The 21,771-nt window shown below is 40.5% G+C and overlaps 1 protein-coding gene across 3 annotated transcripts in view; it reads right to left on the bottom strand.

Annotated features, from left to right (window-relative positions):
- The window catches only part of SATB2 (SATB homeobox 2), a 133,322-nt gene that overhangs the window by 46,495 nt on the left and 65,056 nt on the right, over positions 1 to 21,771 (bottom strand). For all 3 annotated transcript variants that reach the window (XM_088059060.1, XM_005519919.3, XM_088059059.1), the window contains exons 6-7: positions 20,375 to 20,477; positions 7,540 to 8,012 (exon numbers count right to left, since the gene is read on the bottom strand). In XM_088059060.1, coding sequence (XP_087915186.1) covers positions 7,540 to 8,012; positions 20,375 to 20,477 — 576 coding nt within the window. The remainder of the gene's footprint in view (positions 1 to 7,539; positions 8,013 to 20,374; positions 20,478 to 21,771) is intronic.

Raw genomic sequence — 21,771 nt, 5'->3', positions numbered from 1 at the left:
CTAAACCTCAGTTTATATGTTCTGTATAAGGAAATTATATATATGAAGGACTGAAAAAGCATAAACACTTTTTCAGACTTTCAGTCTATTTGTGTCATTCCATACTTCAGCTATGGCCAAAAGCAACAAAGAAAATGCTGAAATACTAGAAAAATATTGCTTCTGAAGTGCTTAAAGTTCCAAGTACTTTTAAACCGTGCACTTGTACTATCAAGTCTCAATAGAAAAGTTATTCTGCCTTCCATCAGGGATCGCTGGGACTCTGATCAGGATGAGAAAATGTAGGGATTTATTCAACTTCAACATCTGGCTCTTAAAGGTCAGGGATGTCCACCCATCCCCTCAGCACAGAAAGCCTGTTTCCAGCACAGAAGGCAGCACACAGGGAGCCCCTGGTTAGCTATGTGTTTCTACCAAACTACATCATAACTGTACCTTGAACATACAACAACAAACTTGATTTTGCCAGGCTAAAATGACCATTTATATTTACAGTTGTCCACTACTTGCAGTTGCAAGCTGGAGGCAGCAGGTCAGTGCAGGACCTCTGCAGCAGAAGTGCTGACTTCTTACAACCCTTCAAAGGAATAAAGCATTTCCACCTGCTGTGTTTTTCTCACATCAAGGCAGGATTTTATAACGACATCTCTCTGCCTCTCTGCATTTACTCCAGGTCTCACCTTCAGTATTGTCTTCCGGACTGAACAAGATACATTCAACAATTCCAAAATATTTCTCTTTGCCTCTAAGTATACAGCACTCGCCAAGAACCTCTATATATATGAAGTACTTTAAGGCTTCTTGGGACTCAAGCTCATTTTCAAATGCTCACTGCTTTGTTTCCATACCCTTGCATCTCTTCCTAATTCAGCTAGGATATGAAGCAGAAGTGCTGGAAGTCTATCAGAAATGCTTATCCTGGCAATGTGTCCAGTCTAATTTTGCTGAACAAAATTGCTTTAGATAATCAGTGGAAAATTTTGAGTGGTTAGCCAAACCAAGCACCTTCATATCCATTCTGTCACAGTTTCCATCAGGCAAAAGTGTTTTTGTACTGGGTCCCCTAACCAGCTCTTCTTTCTCAATAGTAAAAATGTCTGTATCAGTAAAATAGTAAAATAGTAAAAATTTGTATCAGTTTTACAAACCTCAGAACTTGAAGGGTTCTGACTGAGGCTAACTCCCCGTGAATGGGAGACCAACAGTCTCCCAGTACACTTCAGTGAACACATCACATCAGTCCTTTATTTAGAAGAAATCTTCTCATCTCCAGATTCAGTGCCTACAGCCAGAGTATGAGCCTTGTTCTTAAACTCATTTAACTAATGCTAAAATACATACATCTCAGGAGAGAGCTGCTTAGGCACAAAGCATTTAGAGGCTGATTTGAATAAAACTTATACAGGGTGCAACAATGACAATTTGATTTTTATTATTAAAAATGAAGTGTTTAAATCCTCAAAGAAAACGGCTTTATTACATTAGTTTAATAAAGCCTCTTTTTTATTATGGTATCTGTTTTTATGAGGGAAGACAGGATGTGCATGCGGATCTGAATGTGGATGCATGGTGAAAAGGAGGCAGAGAAACATGGACCACCTGCAGCCACAAAGTGCCACCATTTATATGACATGCATGTCAGACCTTTCCCCTGAAATATGCTGGAAAGTGAGCAAAGACACACAGCTTGTGCACACTGCAGATCTGTGCCTTTGCTTCCAAGGCTCAGGACTCCTGTGCATCAGCTGAGCAGGCAGCAGCCACCTCCTACAAGCACACATTCTGAAAGCCTGACTCACATGCTACTTAAGATCTTTTCATTCAGCCTATTGAATACAATTAAGTTAATTGAAACTGAAATTTTGGGCAGTGCAAAATCCACTGTTGGAACAAATATCCCATGTACCAAAAATCTGCAATTTATTAAAGTAAGCACTTCCCTTACAGACTGCCTTCTTTCCTGTGAGTACAACAGAATGTTGCTTGTGCCACATTACACCCAAGAATAAAAAAAGCAGGCAGCAGGAAAGGGTTTCATGCTGTAAGAGAGAGTTTTCTATGAGGGTAAAAACCATGAAAAAATTCCCCCAAAAACCCAAACCAGAAGCCTTGCTAATTGAAAATCTGTACACAATGGGGCAGACACCATAGCAATGAATGCAGCATGACTGTCTCACTAGATACCAGGCAGAGAATTAAAGCTCCTTGTGCTCCTCTCATTTGAGTTAAAGGGAAAATTATTTGCAAAAGTAATTCTGTCCAGGATTTGGCTCACAAGCAAATAGAGGTGGAAGAGTCAGTTATTTCAACAAACCATATTTCTGATCTTAATGCCTTGTAGAGGACTCTTTTCTGAATCCACTTCTGTTTGGGGGAATTTTGCCAAAGAAAGCAGAATTAAAACAAGGAGTCACAACCCACAGCCTTATTTCCTTAGCAACCACACTCCTGCTCTCAGAGCCCCCAAACCCACTACAGGTGACCAGTGACACCTTTGTATGCCAACAAATGTTATTTCCCTCTTCCTCACTGCAGAACACTGGACTTGCCTGCAGTTGCACCAGAAGTTGGGGCAAAACCCAGCATCAATCCTGTGTTCCCCTATGCCTCAACCCACACCTGCAGCCAAGGTGTGACCAAATCCCTTGAACAAGGAGGATCAGTGCAGTTTATTTCATCATAAATTTCACTACATCTGAAGCTTGTGGAGTTTCCTCCTCCTCAGGCTTTTACTTCCTTTAATCCAAAGAGACGTGGCTGGCACCAGCTACGCAGGCAGGAGCTGAGCTGGGTGTGTGCTGCTTTCCCATCTGCAGGCTGGGAAACCAACGCTCCCACATGGAGCTGCTCAGGGGCAGGAAGGAGGGAGCAGGGCTCTTTGGGAAGGAAGTTACAAGCAGCCTGAACACGTTGGTGTTTTTATCCAGCTGTCTTTGTACCTGGCCCCACAATGATTTTTTGATTTAAAAAGCCTCAGATTCAAGGATATTTCCAGTTTCAGAGGCTGTTCAGTTAAACAAGCACTGGCCACTCGCCCAAACATTTTACTAGTTTTTGCTATTATGTCACAACATCAGCCAAAAAAAAGATGCTTGAAAAAAGAGAAAGACACAAACTGAAACACTCCTTCAGTCTGTAGGCTTTGCAGTCCACTGGGCACTCCCAAGGACAGCAGCAGTTCACTGATCAAGTGATGTTAAACTGTCTGGACTCTTTGTAAGAGCCCAAGAAACTGTCCTGACTACAACTCCATAAGCCTGCAGCAAAGAGAAATGCTGAGCAAACAAGAAGAACAATATGTTCATTTTCTTTATGCAGAACAGGATTCAAATTACCTATTTTCCAATATGTATTTTGAAGAGTGGGATCACTTCAGCCCCTCCATATTTGCTGAAAAGCTTTCCAGCAAAGTACAAGGTAAATACAAGAGAGCATTTTCATGCATTTCCTTTAAAACAGTCCTCTTAGTCCTACTTTTTTTCCTGTAACCAACATCACCTACCAATTTATCAAAACATAACAACCTGCAATAAGCAAGTTCTGGTTATTACAACCTTTTGGTTGCAATCTGAATGCTATATTAGGAAACAATAAATTGCAGGATGGTACAAGGACTCTGCCCTGAGGATGGGCCCAACTCCATGTGTGTATTCTCCTCCAGGAAGAAGTCCATAGCCTTGGCCATCAGGCCCCTTGTCCTGCCTCCCATTTCAGAGTATCTCCACTGGCCAACGTGGTGCTCATGCTTTCAGGGGCCACCCATTACCTGCAAGTTATCCTGATGGAAAGACACTGCAGGCTTCAGCCAGGTAGACATTTTTTGAGAACTGCAGCTTGCACTGGAGCAGTACTGCACTGTACTGACAGCCTTTTGACTTCACTGCCTACTTGAGACCAAGGAGAGACATCAGCTCCCTCTGTGCACTTACACCTCCTCACCCTGTATGGTCTGTATATTGCAGGCCCTTCCTTCACTCACTTTGATTGCTTTTTAAAATGTGCACAGGGCAATTCCAAGTGTGAGGTACACCTGCTCTAACTCCGACAGTTGTGCTTTCCTTACAGATTTGCAGTATTAATCAGAATCTTCCTTGTTTTTTTCTCAAGATTGAATGGCTTTATACAATCAAAAAGTGCCAAAGTCTTACAGAAATCAAGTCTTTCACTCATGACTGTTTAAATAATAACTTCAGTCTACAGCTTGGTTTCAATGTCTACGTGCCTTACGAAGATGCCTTCAATTTTAAAGGTATCAGGTATGACTGATATCTAACTCTCAGGTGTCTGACGGGCCTCATAAAACTGTCTGCCTTCAATTCAAACCCACTCACACTCCTGCATGCAGTTTTTAAGGTCCAGATAAGGATGCCTAGCTTTCCATTAGGGAGCTGTTAGTTCAGAGCAGCAGTCTGAACAGAAGGAACAAACTACTTCAGTAAGCGACACATTCTTCTGACTTAGGGGTCAGAGGCAAGAGGGAGCCAAGGCCAAGGATCCTGGCCATAAAAAACTTGGGCACAAGCAATGCAATCACACAAGCAAGAAACTGAACCTCCTGCCCCAATAATACTGCTAACTGCCTTAGCCATGGCAAGCTCTCTCCATGCCACAAGAGCAGGGAAGGCTACACAAAGCCCAATAGGGTGTTACTCCAACAGGCACCATTCTCACCACTGCTGAGCAGATTATGGCAACACCATCTTAGACAAACATGGCAGTGTGCACCACCATTTTAAGTATTTTGAAGGTTGTGTAGGAATTGCTTACTTATTGAAAAGTAATAAGTGTATTGACTCTGTGGGTGTGCTTCTACCTATCCCATGTGCTGAATAAATAGGCATTTAGATTCCACAACAGTGTGAATTAAAATTATGGCACTAAGTCTCTAAATATAAGAAGCAGCACAGGTTAGCCCAAGACACTTATTAAAAATCAGGCATATACACTTTGAGGGTTCTTCATTCACACTTTCAAATGAATGGGGAAATGTTCACTTTGGAACTTTTTGTTTGAAAGAAACCCTTTTCATGGCTAACTCAGCCTGGGCCAGCTCCTCACCAAACAGCCTGTGCAGCTCTCCTGTGCATACAGCAGGTACTAAACCACCTGATGTTCAGTCTGATTTGCTCCAGGAAATCCAGAACTTGTCACAGAGCCTGAAGTGCTTTGTTTCCATGTGTGCAGACAACATGGCCATAGGTATAAGCAAATACTGTTGTCTTCAGTTATGTATTTCCAACTTCCAGAGGAAGATTTGGATGTTTCACAAACCATACAATTTTATCTCTCCTTCTTCTGACCCTCCTCACGTTCTCTCTCCCACGCACACATGCATACATACAAGTGTCAGCCACTTGTTCCGATGGATTTAGCCTAGTTTGGATCAAAGCTTCCTCTACTTCATTTAACAGATTTGCTCAGATGGAAGGTCTCAGGGGAGAAATAATGTTAGTAAGAAGGGGCTTTTCAGCACTGAGTATGTAGGTCATTGGACTTTAAAATAAATTAGAGAATAGTTTATCTATTAAACAAGCCTCACAGTACATATTTCATGAAGCTATACTTAATTATAGGCTAATGTGCACCACAGAGCTACCACGAAGAAAGATTAAGCAGTGGCCCATAATGCAGTGATTAATACCATTATTAGCTGGCTGGCACACAGCATCTATTATTTGGTACCATCAGGAGCAACAACAGACCTCCAGTTTCCAATGCTGGCACTTCTGTGAAATGCAACAAACCCAAACCTTTCCAGAGAGAAAAACACATGCCTCTCTGTACCTCAGAGGCAGCAGGGGGGATGCAAGGAGGTGAGAGTAGACTTGAATTTCCACTCCAAGTGCCCTTTACAGAGTCTGCTTCTCCACAATGGATATGTGGGAATATCCCACCCCTTCTACTGTGCAGTGCAATACTGACTGCCTAAGCCTCTCTCCTTAATAGCCTGAACAGTCCCTGATGTGTGAGGGGAGCTCGATTTGAGTTGGAATTAACAGCTGAGGACAAGGAAAGGTAAGTGTGTATCTACACTCTTCTGCTATAGTGATGGCTCCTGTGGACATGATGCACAGTATGTATGACCACTGGTCTTCGGTATTAGGGTGCTGCTGAATAACAAAATACTGTTGTGAGATGAACAAATCTTTTATGGATGCTGTCCGTAACACTTGCCTGTTCTGGAATCAGTATGCACATAGTATTACTTATGATGGAAGGTAAGAAGCGGGTAGTATCTTTCTTGTTGGGGAATCTTTGATTTAATAGCAGACTTGGGCCTTCACAGCCCAGGTCTCCCAGTGTGGCTAAAGGAGAGCTTCATGTTCATTGACAGTGACAAAAGCCTCACTGGCAATGTTATTGCCGACCTCTTGCTCCAGTTCAGAATATGTCATTCTGTCAATACCATCCACCTTGATTATACCAGGCTTTATATACAACGGGTTATGATCCCAGAGGGATGAAAAGCTTTTCCAAATTAAAAGCAGCATTTTAAAGAGGAAATACTCATACATTCCTATGTAGTTTTCATTTGATATCCTCAAGGCTAACCCCAGAACTCGAGTGTTTTTTTCTGAGTGCAGCCATCTTATGAATTTAATGGAAGAAGGGAAGTAATAAAATGTGCTCCATACTTTAATTAGTTCCCTCGTAACATGGCATTTCCAAAATGGCAGTGCCAAAGAAAATCATTAATCTAGGAGAACAGACGAAGGCACTGTATGGGGCAAGGGACAGACCTCCTAGAGATATACACTCCCCTTTTTCTTCTCTTGCTGGTAAATCTTACCTCAAAGAACAACTCCAGCTACACAAAAGGAATTTGTACCAATATTAAATATTAAGCCACTTTCCATTTCTTAAGCCTTGCTACAGAGTACCACAATTGAGAGATCACATATTGTATCCTGCAGGATAAATGTAAATGGCCTGTCTTTCCAAGCATTCACCCTGGGTACTCCAGGTGCCAGGCTTAAGCTGATACTACCATGCAATCATTTCAACATCTGCATTTCACTAGATGAGTAAGAAAACCTGTGTCAGATGTATGAAAGCAAACACAATTTGCTACAAAAGGCAGACACTTCCCAGCACACTTGCATTACACATTTCTCATGGGAGCAGCCTCTGGAACCAGTTGTGGCATCAGTTGTACCACAGGAAGGAAGTGAGGAAGCATCAGAAGGAAGCTCAAAAACACCTCTGACTCTCAGTCTCTTATTACCTCCTCCTGGCAATCAGGTAGGGCAAATGTGGAAGTTTATAACCACAGAGAGGAGCTCAGGGAAGAACTCCCGTGAGTAGAATGACTGCCAGAGAACAAAGCTCAGGTAACGGCACAGGAGTGGCCAAATGCAAACAAACAGCTGTTCCAGGAAGAAACAGCCTTGTTCAAAACTGACAAAGGGACTGGAGAAAGGACTGAGAGTGGTTTGACCTGTTTCTGTGGCACACCCCCTGCCCTGATCTGCAACAACCACACAGTCCCACAAGAGCCACAACTTTGCCCCTTCTTGGTTATAGAATAGAAATTGATACCTGTGTTCGGTTGAATGCTACTCTTGCAAAGACAGCTTGAGACACACTGGCTCTCTTCAGCTCATCTCTGACTTGCTGGTAAATATCTGGAGAGACTTCCACCGATGAATTTGATGGCTCTGGTTTGACAGCTCTAGGGATGGGTGGATGATTCAAGAACTGCTGGTTGATAGCCTGTGGGTGCTGGTGAGCCAACAGTCGGCTGACAGCAATCTGCTGGTTTATCAGATGGGCCATCGCTATCTGCTGCCTCACCAGTTGTGGACTGAGCTGAGGAGACAGGAGGCCAGGGTTTATCATTGTTTGCATCGTTGGCACTTGGTTTCGGATTGGAGTACTGTGGTGAATTTGGCCATGAGGAGACTGTTCATTAGATTTTCCCAAAGTTGCCAGCTGGTTGATATTTGGTAAGTGCATGGGACGTTGACCAAGAACACAATAGTCTGAAAGGTTTTCTCTTTCCACTCTTTCCACTGTTAAAAGAGAAAAATTAGCTTGCTGTCATTTCAGTTTGCACTTAGGGCAAGGACTATATTGCAGGTGACTGCACACAACAGCACCTGCTTTACTTTGTAAGTCTACACTTGCACAGAAGTATCATAGAAACACAAGCAAAAGAAACAGAAAGTAAAAGCAACAAGAATAATTAACATTCTTTTTGACTTCCCAGGCTTCACCCACAGCTCATGAAGATTCCTTATAAACCAGCAGCAAGTACACTCTCCAGCCTCCTTCACTAAAGAAACAAGCCTGGACACTTCCATTTACACTCTTACTAACATTGGAATCTGTCAAAGCAAATTGATTAACCTTTCAAAGTGGTCAGTGTTTCAGAATCACTGTCATCTAGGTAAAGGAAAGAAACCCAAATTGGTATCCACTCACACAAACCAAATGGAAACAAGGTCATTCCCTGCGCAGCTCATGGCACTGATTTTCATTACAAACTTGGCAGCTATTACCTTTTCCACATAAACTCTACCTTGCACTGTGTGTGGATAAAGCCATCTAGTACCATCAGCTCACCCAGGTGCACCACAGCAGACTCATGCTGGTTGTGTGAAAGCATGTTACAAAATAGTGAAATTCACAGATGAGAAAAGTTTAAAGGAAAGGTTCCTACAGCCAAAGTTTCATTGCCACAGCTCTGTCCAAAAACTTTAAAGCACTTATGCACAAATGCCCACTTGGAAGAAAGTGCCTTCACTCTCTTCAAAAAAACTTTGTTTAGCACAACACTGATCCTAAGTGACAACATGTTACAAAAAATTAAACTACACACAAAACGCGTATACAGTAATTTTACATACTGATCTGCATTGTCCCTGTTAAATATCTTACGGCTGCAATATCACAGTATCTTTTCAGGTAACTGCAAAACTAAATGCACATACTACAAAATTAAATTTTCTCTAAAAGTACCATTTGAAACAGGAAATGAAGTTTAGCAGGTGCATAGATATAACTCCTACCTCAATAAATTTAAGCAATCAGAAATCATTTTACAGCAGGTTGCAGATTCCATAAGCCTCCCTATATGCAAGTGAATAGGCATTTTTATATTGATCTGATATAGAAGTGTTTAGAAACATGTATCATAGAAAACCACTACTTCACCCCTGCACTGGTCTCAGCAAATAACAAGATAGGATTTAGTTCAGAATATTATAACTTGTGTAATGATTAACAACTGCACAAGGTTGTTTTTTTAAAAATATTCTTTTTAAAAACCTAGTCTATATAAAGCTTTGAAGTTTTCCACAGTTAATACTCAAAATGGCAGCTTACTGATGACCTGCTCTGTTTTCTTCTAAATAGAAAAAGCTCTTTCCACCTTCCAGAGTTAAGCTAAGACAGAGAGGGAATCATTCCCTGAACACATACAAACACACAGTTACTGTCTTTAGAACTGTCACTCCGGAACATCACAAGTACTGAATTTTACAACTAGGTGAATTAATACTCACGATTTCCTTGTATGAAATTTTAACTCACTCTTCCCATTCTTTAAAAGGAAAATCCCATAACATATTTAGCCTATTAAATAATCACTTTAAAAAATTCAAAATAATTTATTTTTAAGAAAACTATTAATTCCACTTTTCCACAAAACCTAATGCTTCAACCCAACTGAATTTCTATTTAAGTGTTTATCTGTCTTTCAACTATGAAAGGCAATGCAAAATGTGTGATACACAAATATTATTGTCATCAAATGACCATTTTGCTGTGTTACTCACAGGCTGTCAGATACGTAACGCAGGTATTTCATCTTGCTGAAAATACTAAAAAATCCCTATTCAAAAGCTGCTCCTCATGATGTCAGTATGCCTCCCTGCAATGAGGTACAGAAAGCTCCATACCACTTCAGGAACAGACAGAAAATCAATGTGAAATATGCAACAGGAGTAGTGCTAATTCCAGGGATGGACCTGTCAGCAATACAGAGGTGTGGGCAGGGGAGTGAGGAGGGGCTGCTTTGTCACAGCCTCAGACCACGTTCTGCAATACAGATGATTCAGAGCCAACATGGCCATACTATCACCTCCTCACCAAGCCTGCACCTGAGTAATGCCATTAAATACACACAGGTGGTAGCCAAACGCAATTATTCCAAAGGTACAATAGCCACTTGGCAGGTGTAAGTAGAATGAAGCTGTTGCTCATTGCAATGAAATACTTGGAGCATCCTGCTATATCACTGACAACCCTAAAAATCTAGAGTTCTTCCGCTAGGAGTTTCAGAAGAGCTGAAAAAGTTCTGAACTATTTGTAGTTTGAGGAGCACACAGAGAATAAGTCACTGAAACCAACAAATTATTACTTGTTAGAACATAAAAACAGAAACCAAGTGTTTTTGAAAACTTGGTGAGAAATAAATATAAATAACATTCACTTTCTGGGCTCAACCACATTTGCCAAGTTTCCACCCACTCTTGACTTCAATGCCAAGTTATAAACCCCTATAAAAATAAAGTTTAAGATGAAAAGGCTGCCAGGCTGTTAATCTCTGCAGTGCTACTTGGAATTACACAGAAACATCACCTGACTTGCTTCCATAGGTATATTTTTCCCTTATTATCAGTTTCCTTTTTTGATCACATTAGACTATACAGCCCTGCATGTACTCCCTATAAACAAACCAGATTCTAGTCACTTTGACCACTTTAGTAATAAAAGGTTACCATTAGCAGTTACACTGGATGGAAAAAATGTGCATTACTCAACTCCTCAAGACTCTCCTTCTCTAACACATTGCCCGTATCTGATTCCCTGTTGTTCTTTGGTAACCATGGACTGGTTACCAAATCTGCAGGGCTGAACAGGAGCAAGACTGAGACAGCCCTGAGATGGAGACTGGCACTGTCCTGAAAGACAAGACAGCTTCCCAGCAATGTTCTAAGAAAAAAGGGATACAGGAGCCACCAGCATTCTGCCTCAAATCCTCCTGAGACAGGACTTTTAGCTTTGCATCGTCCATCTTCCATGTTCACACCTGATTACGGTCTTTCCTCTGTTCACTATTATTCTACTCAAACTGAAGATACGTTCAGAGCTCTTGTAGTCTGTACTGACTGGAATGTAAAGTTGTACTGACTGGAATAGAAGTATCTGAGGACAGAGCAGCAGGACCTTACACTGGGAAGGAAGGGTTCCATGGATACGTGCTGTCAACATTCAAGTACTGCTGGTAAACTACTTTTGCTAGCAATGCCTGTGGAAGATAAATAAAAGCTGGTTCAGGAGGCTGTTACCTACCTCCATCTGTGGTGTGACCACAGCAAAAGACATTGCAGTGTTTTCGTTTTCTCTCTGCATCGCTCACTTGGTATACAATTCTGCAGTTCTTTGCTTGAAGAGCTCATCTAAACCGAACACAACAGCACTGCCATACTGCAGAGCCATCCACCCTTCTGAAGCCAATCACTGGGTAGGCAGAGACTTGTGGCTAGACAACAGGTACTGTGCTAAGCTCAGCAATTAGCCCTGACAGCACACTAGAATAGCATCTGCCCTTAATTTTTCTATACCTCCCTAACATGTCACTACCTCTACAAGAGTCAGAAACCAACATAATCCCCAGAATGGGAGCAGCAAATTATTGAATTTGAATATTCCGTTCTCATCCTATAATGATTACCATGTGTGTCAATGTATTTCAACTCCATACTGAGTTAAAACTTCCTGGATACAGCACAGAAAGAATTCACTGCACCCTTCCCCTGTGTGATGCTCTTAACCTCTAGCCCAATCTTCTTTGCACAGTCAAGCAGCTGACGCAGACCACAGCACAATAGCTTGGGGTGGTCTGCATGCAACTTTCCATTTAAAATAAAACCAGCTCAAAAGATTTAAAATAAGATTTATTTCTCCACCTTCTCTTCCCCTCACACTTTATTGCACTGAGTTGTTAATAGGAACATTCTGACAAACAGCCCGTGGGGCATTTAGGGCTCATGCATGGCACTGAATTGACTGACAGCACTGGAAACCAAATTCCTATGCACAATAAGGGATGCAGCAGGAAGAGCAAGAGTGTAACACGTCTCCCAGCACTGCACCACAAGTGGGGACACAGAGGACCCGCCAGCATCCATGACCCAGCGTGTCCGGAACTTTTCAGTCCCACAGGCACACAGGCACTTTGCCCCAGAGTAAGAAGAAGCTGGTAAAGAAACGTTTTGTAATAAGTTACTAGCCGGCAGAATTGCCATGCTTCAATTGTGACAGGATGTCACCACCCAGGGCTGTTCTCCAGTGCTTCAGTTTGCTTCTTTGTTTTATTTATTATTTAAAACCTGGTGATCATAAAAGCCATTTCTAGCAGTGGTCATGGCCAAGTCGGGAGAGCTCTGTGAACTCTGGTATACCCTGCACTAAGCTTGAGACAGAAAGATTCCCACAATTTCTCCTGGCTTAGCACCATCCTGCTCACTGGAGCAAGACTTGAACTTTGGAACCATGCTTGGGGGACAAAGCACAGCACCAGCTCCACCTTGGAGAGGCTGCTGCACTACACCCAGAGGGTGCCCTCCTGCTTACGCTACAGAATTACAAACCACCACGTTGTAAATAACAGAACCACTCCAGAGCACAGGAGGTGCTTTTAAAGTGCAAATTCCCTATCTTTTTATCTGTAATTGGGAAAATTACTTATTTCTTTTAATTACAGCCCACTTAACCACTTCAGTGCAAAAGGCTGGTCTGAGGAGTCTCATTTTCATTCAATATCTAATCTTTGTATTTATCCATAGTAATTTACTGGCTTCAGTGCCTGATAGCACTGAGTGCCTAGGCCACTTGCTCCGGCACTCAGCACTGGAGGAAAAGCAGGTTGACCAGAGAGGCAGACATGACATGAAGCTGTAACTTTTAAAACCTTTCCCTTACCCTACTCCTGCAGGACCAGCACAGAACTTCAAAATAGCTATAGAGCACATACAGAAATTGTTTGGCTGCTGGCTGTGGGTAGCAAAGGCCTTTATCCAAGCCTAATGGAAAACAGACAGGAAAGGCCATTGTCTGTTCTCTGTTGAGTTGCAAACCATTCAGTTCCCACCAAAGCACAAATCACTATTTTTTAACTTAGAATCATGATTAAATGTGGACCTTTAACCACCAATCACCAATCTGAGGTAAACTGAACAGAGTGTACTAACATTGCTGAGTCTCTGTGCAAGTGACCTTCTCATCCCTTATCCTCAAGACTAGCTCTGAGTCATCCCTTGGGACACAGGGATGCTAACACATCTTCCTGCAGTTCCACTCAAGCAAAGGAAGTCATATTCTTCACATGGGCTGCCCCAGGACAGACTGCTTCCAAAGATGCTTGTCAGAAGACAAGCATCATCATCTTATTTTTAGGTTTATTTTTGGGTTTGTGTATAGGTTCAAGAGGCACACAGAAGCATGAACTCAGTTCTTCATAATCATGTTAACAATGTTTGTCAAAAGGACATGCCAGATCCATCTGGCGGAGAAAACCATTACACTGAAGGTATTCTAGTGACCACCTGCTCTAACCCATGAATACTGGTCAGGTGAAATGGAAAAGGAGAAGCAGCAGAATTGTTAGTTAGAGCTGTCTGACAGAAACACAGGCAGTACTGGTTTAGATGGACTGATGTTATCATCTGATATAAAAATATCTCACTTCCTGTCAAAATATTGTAACAGTAGACCCAAATCTTTTGTGGGCATCTCAAAAGGGAGGTACAAACCTCTTAGATGACCCAGCCAGTTGTGCAATCCCTCTGCGGGATACATATGTGTGTCTTCCTGATTCACATCAGAGATGGTGAAAGGAGGGAGACAGAATATAAACATCATTAAGTCAGAGGCACAAACTCTTCAGATATTTCGAGTGAAGAGAATGCCATTCTGCTCTTGGAGTTACATATTCTATGGAATACATGGGATCTGAGAGACACTTTGTAGCTTTTCACATAGGAAAGCTTATGCCTGTGTACCTAAGCTTCAAGTTATCCTCCTGTTTCAAACTAATCTCCACTAATTCTTACTTTGTAAAAATCAGTTTTCTTCTGAGCTAGCATGCCACTGTTTGGCAACACAGAAATAGTTTTTTTAAATATGAAAGAAAATTAATTTTGAGATTCCGAAGGTTAAAACAAAAACATGTTTGCTTTTTAGAAAATGGAGATGACCATTCTTCACTAAGAATTCAAAAGGGCAGAAGTCACAGCTGCAGCACGCAACTGGTCCTCACTGAGAAAAGCACAGTACTGCAACAGAATACATTGTAAAAAAAAGTTCAGTGTCATCATTTGAGCAAGACACAGGACAAGTGGCTAGACAGCTTCTCCACAGAAGGATTTCCAGTCTTTACTGTGTGGCCTGTGTTGCCTAAAGCAGCACTGGCTGCAGCTCCAGCCACACACAGGCGCAGGAGATGCCACTCAGCAAATCTCACGTCTCCTCTGCCACAGCACAGGCACCATGAGCAGTGACAGCCACTGCTCCAACACAAGCCAGGGAAGACTTTCTGCAAAGCTAAGATTCATATAGGCATTCACCTTAGATAAAAATTACTCCCAATTAAAAAAATAAACCCAAAGGGTGTGTTTTATTTCTTTTTACAGAGAGGAACAGCCAAGAGGGCCACAACTCATACACCCTTGGAATGCAAGGCAGCAGCTAAACTGGTTTTTAACAATACACATGCACAAATCCTTCAAACTGGCACTTAACATTACTGACAATGCTGAAATACAAAATGCTAATGTGGGTGGGGACAATGGCAGCCAAGAGGTCTATAATTCTTGCTGAATCTTGACACTTTTAATTTATATTTAAAGAGAGAGGCCACTTTTTCCTCACCATTAGTAACAACTGATGAACTACACTCCTCATAAAATAGCACAGCAGGCCACTGACTAAGAGGATGTCTCAGAGTCAAGAGATGACCTTCAGGTCATGTACATTACCTAGATGCTGACAAGTTTGCCTGTGATTAATGTTATTTTTCTTCCTTTTTATTTAAGAAAGTTAGGAAAGTTCTGTTTTTAGGGAAATGAGTACACAGTAAGGAGTGTAAAAGTAAGCAAAGGAGAAGTTACAGCAATGTCAAGAGCCCCACAGCCGACTCTAAATGCTTTAGTGCCAGAGCGACAACTAATATCCAAACAAGATATGAAACGCACTTCCTTAAAAAACTTAACATTTCCGCAAAAGGTCAGGATACATGCATATAAATACATAATATATCTAATAAACCCCTCTACTTACATGGAGAGAGGTAAACACAGACGCATGTATCAGTAAAGAGGGTATTTTTAAAAGTCAGGAACACTGTTGGGCAAAGATCTGGTGTGCCTTTTCAGGAGGCTTCCACAACATCTGCTTCAGAGAACAATTAAAAACTCTTCCTCAAGGCACATAATGACAGTTTTCCCCAGGCTCACACTGGCATTATCACTGCAATCCTCAGTTCCTTCAGCCTGGAAATATGAAAGCTGGGAGCCTTTCTGAACCCTGTTTCTAACCTCTCTGAAACTACACTGGCCTCTAGGAACACATTAAGAGTGAAACAGATTGCTCTGTCTATCCATTATTGGAAGTAAGCAAACAAACGTTCAAGAATATAAGAGCACATAAACAACAAATCAGTAATATTGGAAAAATCAAAGAGAAGCCAAAGCAGATTCTCAATTTAAGAAAGCTATGAAAGCTTTTTTTTACATTCTTGATATGTTGAAATAGAAATAATTGAGGCCTCCTCCTTTAAACAAAAAAGCCTCATCATTCCACAAAAACTTTGAGACAGCCACAGTCTCAAAACTCACATCCACAGAAAGCTATATTTTGACAGACACTGATGGCAGGAGCAAAGATGACATGTTCTTCATACGCAGACAAAAAAAGCATGTATTTTTATTTTTAAGTCCACAATGTATTTATTTCTTCCCGCTGCCTTCCTAACTTCCTCCCACCGAGCTAAGTTGTGTCATCAGGCAAAAAGAAAATATTCACACCAGTTAAGATTTTCAGTTGTGAAAGAATTCTGATACAGTGATAGTCCTTCTGATAAAAATAGAAAGCATGACACTTGGAAGTGAAATATCTATTGAGAAAGAGAGCTAAAAAATATTCTAAATGCTACAAACACAAAACACTGGGACACAAGTAGGTAACTCATACGAGTTTGATCCTTAACAATTACCTGAATTGCATGGTTAAGTTCTGAAATACCTCTCTCCATACATACCTATATATATATATATACATATATAGTTACTTACAAACTGTTGTTTTTATTCCTGTAACTATCTGTTAATCAAATTTAAAATCAATGCAAACCTTTCAAGCAATTACTAAAATCCTGCATTTCAACAATGCTGAATGCCTTCCCCCAGCCTCGGCAAGTTCAGCTTCTAGAGAAATCACGATGAGCGTTTCTCAGATTGAGAGAAGCATCCCCATGGGACTGGGCAGGAGAAAAGCAGTTTGAGAAGCACTGGAATAAGCCATTGGTCTGTAGTTGTCATTGATTAGTATCTATTCTTTAGTAAAATAGGGGGATCTCTGATTCTTCACTGAGGCAGGTTTAAACATAATTAAGCCTTGTACTAAAAAGCCTTGCATACCTCAAAGAGAAAAAGTAAATAAAAAAGCGAAAAAGAGGCTTCAAATAGTAAGATTAATTCATGGTGCATATTTTGAACAAAATTACAACACATAGCAAATAGCTTAATTACCACCTCATGTGATTACGGACACTCATGATTGCAAAAAGTCCACAGTAGAGCTGTTAAGCCTTTTACTTCCCAACCACTGTACACATTCCACTGGAACTGTTTTAATATAAGCTCTCCTTCAAATATATACTTGTATCCCAAAGAGACTGGAAAGAGTGGACATAATCTCCCTCATGTCTTCACACACATCCCAGGTGGCAGACCCAGGACCAGACAAAAAGCCTCACACCTGCCAATTCCCAAATCTGGCTGTACACTAACTCTCACGCCGCTGAGTAAACTGTGAAAGTCTTAAAACATCAAGGGGATGGGGCAGGGTGGGAGAAAAAAAATTCAAGCAGAATTTTATTCTAGCATCATCTGACACAAGACAAAATTGTCATGCTGAGCTGAACTAACTGAAAACTTTTTTAGAATTATGAGCATAAGTAGTTCAGCTGTCTTTTCGGTGAGTTCAACAGAATGCACACTGAGAATATTTACTTGAGATTTGATACAATTCCATTTGTGTACAGCTTTTACATCTGTTGCTAATTATATCAAATTATTGATTGTTCACTTTCTTATATTATTTAAACATTAAGTATGCACTCAGCAACCTGATGCTTTTCTTTTTATTCTTTTTTTCAAGAGAACTTTTTGTTTCTGTCTGCCTTTGGTTGTAATTACTTTGATCTTCCAGAGAGTATAATTAATTTACTGTTTATTTATTTCTATGAGAAATGAAAAAAATTTGACCTAGTAGATCTATCTGTGGCAATTTGTAACAGAATCACATAGCTTATGTTTAGGAAATCATGGTTTTGATTAAGAAGCAACCATTTAGTTCCCACTGTTTTATTAAAACAGACATTAGCAGATAATAGGAAACACATTTAGCACTGTAGGCTGCATTTAGTTTGCAACGTCAATAAAGTTATTTTGAAGCCCCTTCCTATTTTGTATTTACCACAGCTCATGTGAATTGTTTTTTGCTTTTACTTTCTAGTAACCAACTCTAGAGTTACACAAGAAGAAGGCTGCTGGTTCCAAGGACTCTAAATCATCGTTTTACCTAATCTATCCAGCTACAGCTAAAGAAACAAATCACCACATCATCCGTTCACCTTCGTGGAAGTCCTTTCTTAAAGTATTAGTGAAGGAGTTCGTGATGACTGATGCATGTGACTTGAGTCACTGATTTTGCACACTAACTGAGCTGTCCTGCAGGACTATCTGGCTATAGAAAAGAAACAAAACAACATGAAATGAGAGATGATGAGAAACTGAAACTACCTAAAGAAGTGCAGAAGTCTTCCTGTTTGCAGGCAGTTAAGATTACTGCTCTGAAGTTGCATGGCTGTTTATTCTCCATGCACCACTGTACCTGCCACAGACTCTTTGTTTTCTCTCCCACTCATATGGTTGATGAATCAACACTACTTGAACTGCTTTATAGCAGCTTGTGTTTACTTCACACATACCTTAACCTTCCTTTTTCTCCTCCTACTAACACACACATAAACTTCCAAACAGCCACGACTGGCTGTGTCTCTGAATAGCACAGATACAGAGTTATCTGGCAACCTCTTTGGGTTTGGATCCTTGACCTTTTGATTGAGGTTTCATTCTGCTTTTGCTGCACTTAACAATTTAACTGTGCACTTACTAAGTAAAAAAAAGTAAGGGTGTAAGCTGTAAGAATGGAAGAAAGTGGAAGACAACAGTATGCTAGAAACACTCAGAAGCTGTAGTAGCATCTCTACAGTTAAGAACACTACAGTTAAGGGCTTCCAGTGCCTCTGCAACTGGCACCCTTGCCCAGTTTTAAAAAAAGAAAAATGGGGAAAAAAAAAAAAAGCCTATTTCTGTTCTCCCAGAACAGCAAGTAAAAGCGAATGCTGATGACCTCAAAGCTGTTTGATTCCTCTGATTGCTTTTTAACCATGAGGATATGTTAAAGCACTTTGAATAAAATTCTGTTATTAAGAGACACCATTCAGAGAAAAGAAACACTTCTGAGTCGCACAATGACAATTTAGAGAGAAAAGAAAATTCCCAGTTTATTTGGCATGAGGGTAACCACATACTAAAATGTCCAATCAACATTTTAACTTCTAGCCTAAGCCATTTTAGAAGGTGAAAAGCAACATCTCCATTTGCTTGCCTGCATTGTTACCCCAGTCCTGCCTGGATAATTTTCCTTCTAGACACAAATAATTTCACCACGGAACATTCTTTCCTTTTTTCCCCTAAGTGAAAATCTAATCATTGCAGAGCCCAGGCATGAGTGTCTTACAGGTATGCTCTGCACAAGCCAGACGTGCAGAGAAAAACCAGATGCCTCAGAACTTGTTCTGATGTTTCACGCAATTTTGTTTCATGCGTTCCTAACTCAAGCAGCAGACTTTTTATGGCATTACTGTGCAGATTTCTAGTCTGTCCTAAGGAGACAAAACAAGCAACCTTTAATAGCTTATGTTTGCCAGCCTTTTATGAGGAAAAGATGGCATGCTCTTTATGAAAGGTGATAGTCTTCACACAACTGAAAATACAATGGTTTCTCAGGAAGGACATGACATTGCCCCATTTCTTCATAATGTTTGTAAATTCTGTTATGATTTTCCTGGGTACTGAAAGGATCACAGACAGAAATGACAGTAACAGTCTATGCCTTCTTTCAGACAATGAATCCTCCTTTCAGCTGTGTAAGAGACAGAAAAACTATGGAAAAACCCTATCCAAGGATACAACTAATCTCCAAAAGTGATGGATATTTGGGTAGAGAGGAGCCAGGTGGAATTATGAAAAAGTTTTCTACTGTCCTCTAACTTCTGAGAATTTAAAGCACATGAGTGTTTAAAAAAAAACCAAACCAAAAACCTACTAAAACAAACAGTCCGCTGCACACCTAAGTCCCTTGCCAAAGGAAAGTGAGAATGAAAGAACAAACCACACACAATGGATGCTTGTCACATCATTTTGTGCACCACTGACAGGTGATCAGACAGTTCAGTGGGAAGAATGGGATGAACTTTGAATAATTTTACTGCCTCACACACTGCAGACCGACTAATACAATTTCATTACAGCAAAAACATAAACAATGGGCTATTTTTCTCTTAACTTCAGTGGGTGCAGCACCTTGTTATTTGCATGTGTCTCCCAACAATCAGTATTAAATCCTCTGTATCCAGATTCCACAGGATAAAATACAGCAGGAATGCCAGTACACTTTGCAATATTAAAAACAGAGAACAAGCGTACATGTAATTAAAAAAGTTAGGTTTTCAGCTTTCAGGAACAAAAAAAAACAAAGGCAACTTACATACCAATTTAACTTTTAAATCCTGAGATACTGTAACATTTTCTTTCCAAAATGTTTTTGCTTAATTTAAAACACAGTTGATCTTTCAGCACAGTTAAATGGGATACTTTAAGCATGTTTTGTGTCCTGTGTTTTCATGCCAGCCTTGTTTGTAAAGTATCAGATTTAATTTCAAATGTGCTGTGACTGTGTCCTCTTTGTAGACAAATTCACAAATATTATTATTGCTTATTACTTTTATTTAAAGCAAATCATCTCAAACTGTCAGCAGAATTCCAAGAAGCTGGAAAGTAACAAAAAGAAATCAAATTACCTTTAATCTTCTTGTACTTTTTGTACCATCTCCCAAACTCCTGGCACTTGGTTGCTGACACATTGGCATAGTATGTACTATTTACAATGGATGAAATCATACTCTGGAAGTATAGAAAGAAAAACAAAAAAGTGATTTAAAATATCTTCCACAATTAGAAATCTTTTCCAGGGAAAGCAAATGACATGCGAGTGCATAATGATCATCCATTTGTGACTTTAAACCCAAAAGAACTGCCTGATGAGTACAAAAAATTGGTTTTATTCTCCAGTCTATATGCCCAGCCATGAATAAAATCACAAAATAATAATAATTATTTTGTACAATTATGTAAAAAAAAAATGTAGTACAAACCTACACTGAGACCTGCAGTTCAGGTTGGGGGAAGAAGTTCTACTTTGCTTTGTACTTGTGATATTGCAAAAGCTAAACTTCAGTTGCATAACAACAGGCAGTGCTGTGCTGAGGAACACATGCTCACTGCACCAAGCACAATTTAGGAACCAGATCCTAAAGGTAAGATTAGATGCTCCAGCATGCATAATACAAATAATGCTTTTCAGTTGTCACTGTTCTGCTTCCAAATGCAGCAAGGCTGCACAGCCAAGAACTGGAGAACATCCGTGCTACTCGCTGCAGAACAACAGTTAGGCAAATAAGTTAAATTAATATAATTTATAGAAACGTGTGATTAGCCCTTGTGTGAAAAATCACCCAGAAGAGAAATTAGCAGTGCCATTCAAAGCACAGGGAACTACACATACTACAACACAGAGCAGTCAAAACCTACAAGAAAGCTCAACAAAACTGAAATCACTTGCCTAACCAGCACCCCTCCCTACTCTGCAAATTCACTGACTGAAGAGACAGCAGCAGACTGGTTTTCCAGTACCTGATACCAATAAACAGGATATTTTGTATCTGGGGTGCTTCTGCCATAGGGTAGCAAACAGCCTCATTTACTGGTAGTTTTTCCATTCTCTTTGTCCCTTCTCTTCCTCCATGCTATAGAGGAGGCATCCTTTTAAAAACGTTTTGCTCTTCTTTTCCCCTTTCTGATACCTTCCAGGGTCAAATCATTTAGGAATGACTGTGTACACTGTCAGCAAGAAAATGCAATCTAACAGCACCAACACATAGGAGCCAATGCACCTTCTCCACAGATTGTATTTTATTTTCTTCACACCCTCCTTCTGCACTTATGTCAAAGCTCAGAGAAAGCTGTGGCACCTTGTGCAACCCTTCTGCACCGAGAGGAGAGACCAAGTATGATTTCACAGCTCAAACCATGGCTTCAAGCTCTGGCCTATGAGCTCCTGCAGGCTCTTGGCCATCTCTGGAAAGCTACAAGGCTTATGCACTGGCTCAATGAATTTAACCATGCTTTAAAAACAAAA

Source organism: Pseudopodoces humilis, chromosome 8, assembly GCF_049639895.1.
Source record: "Pseudopodoces humilis isolate 2021_Gansu_Grassland_sample_001 chromosome 8, ASM4963989v1, whole genome shotgun sequence".
Classification (NCBI taxonomy): Eukaryota; Metazoa; Chordata; class Aves; order Passeriformes; family Paridae; genus Pseudopodoces; species Pseudopodoces humilis.
Note: the sequence above shows the minus strand (reverse complement) of the source record. Positions and strands in the feature narration are given on the sequence as shown.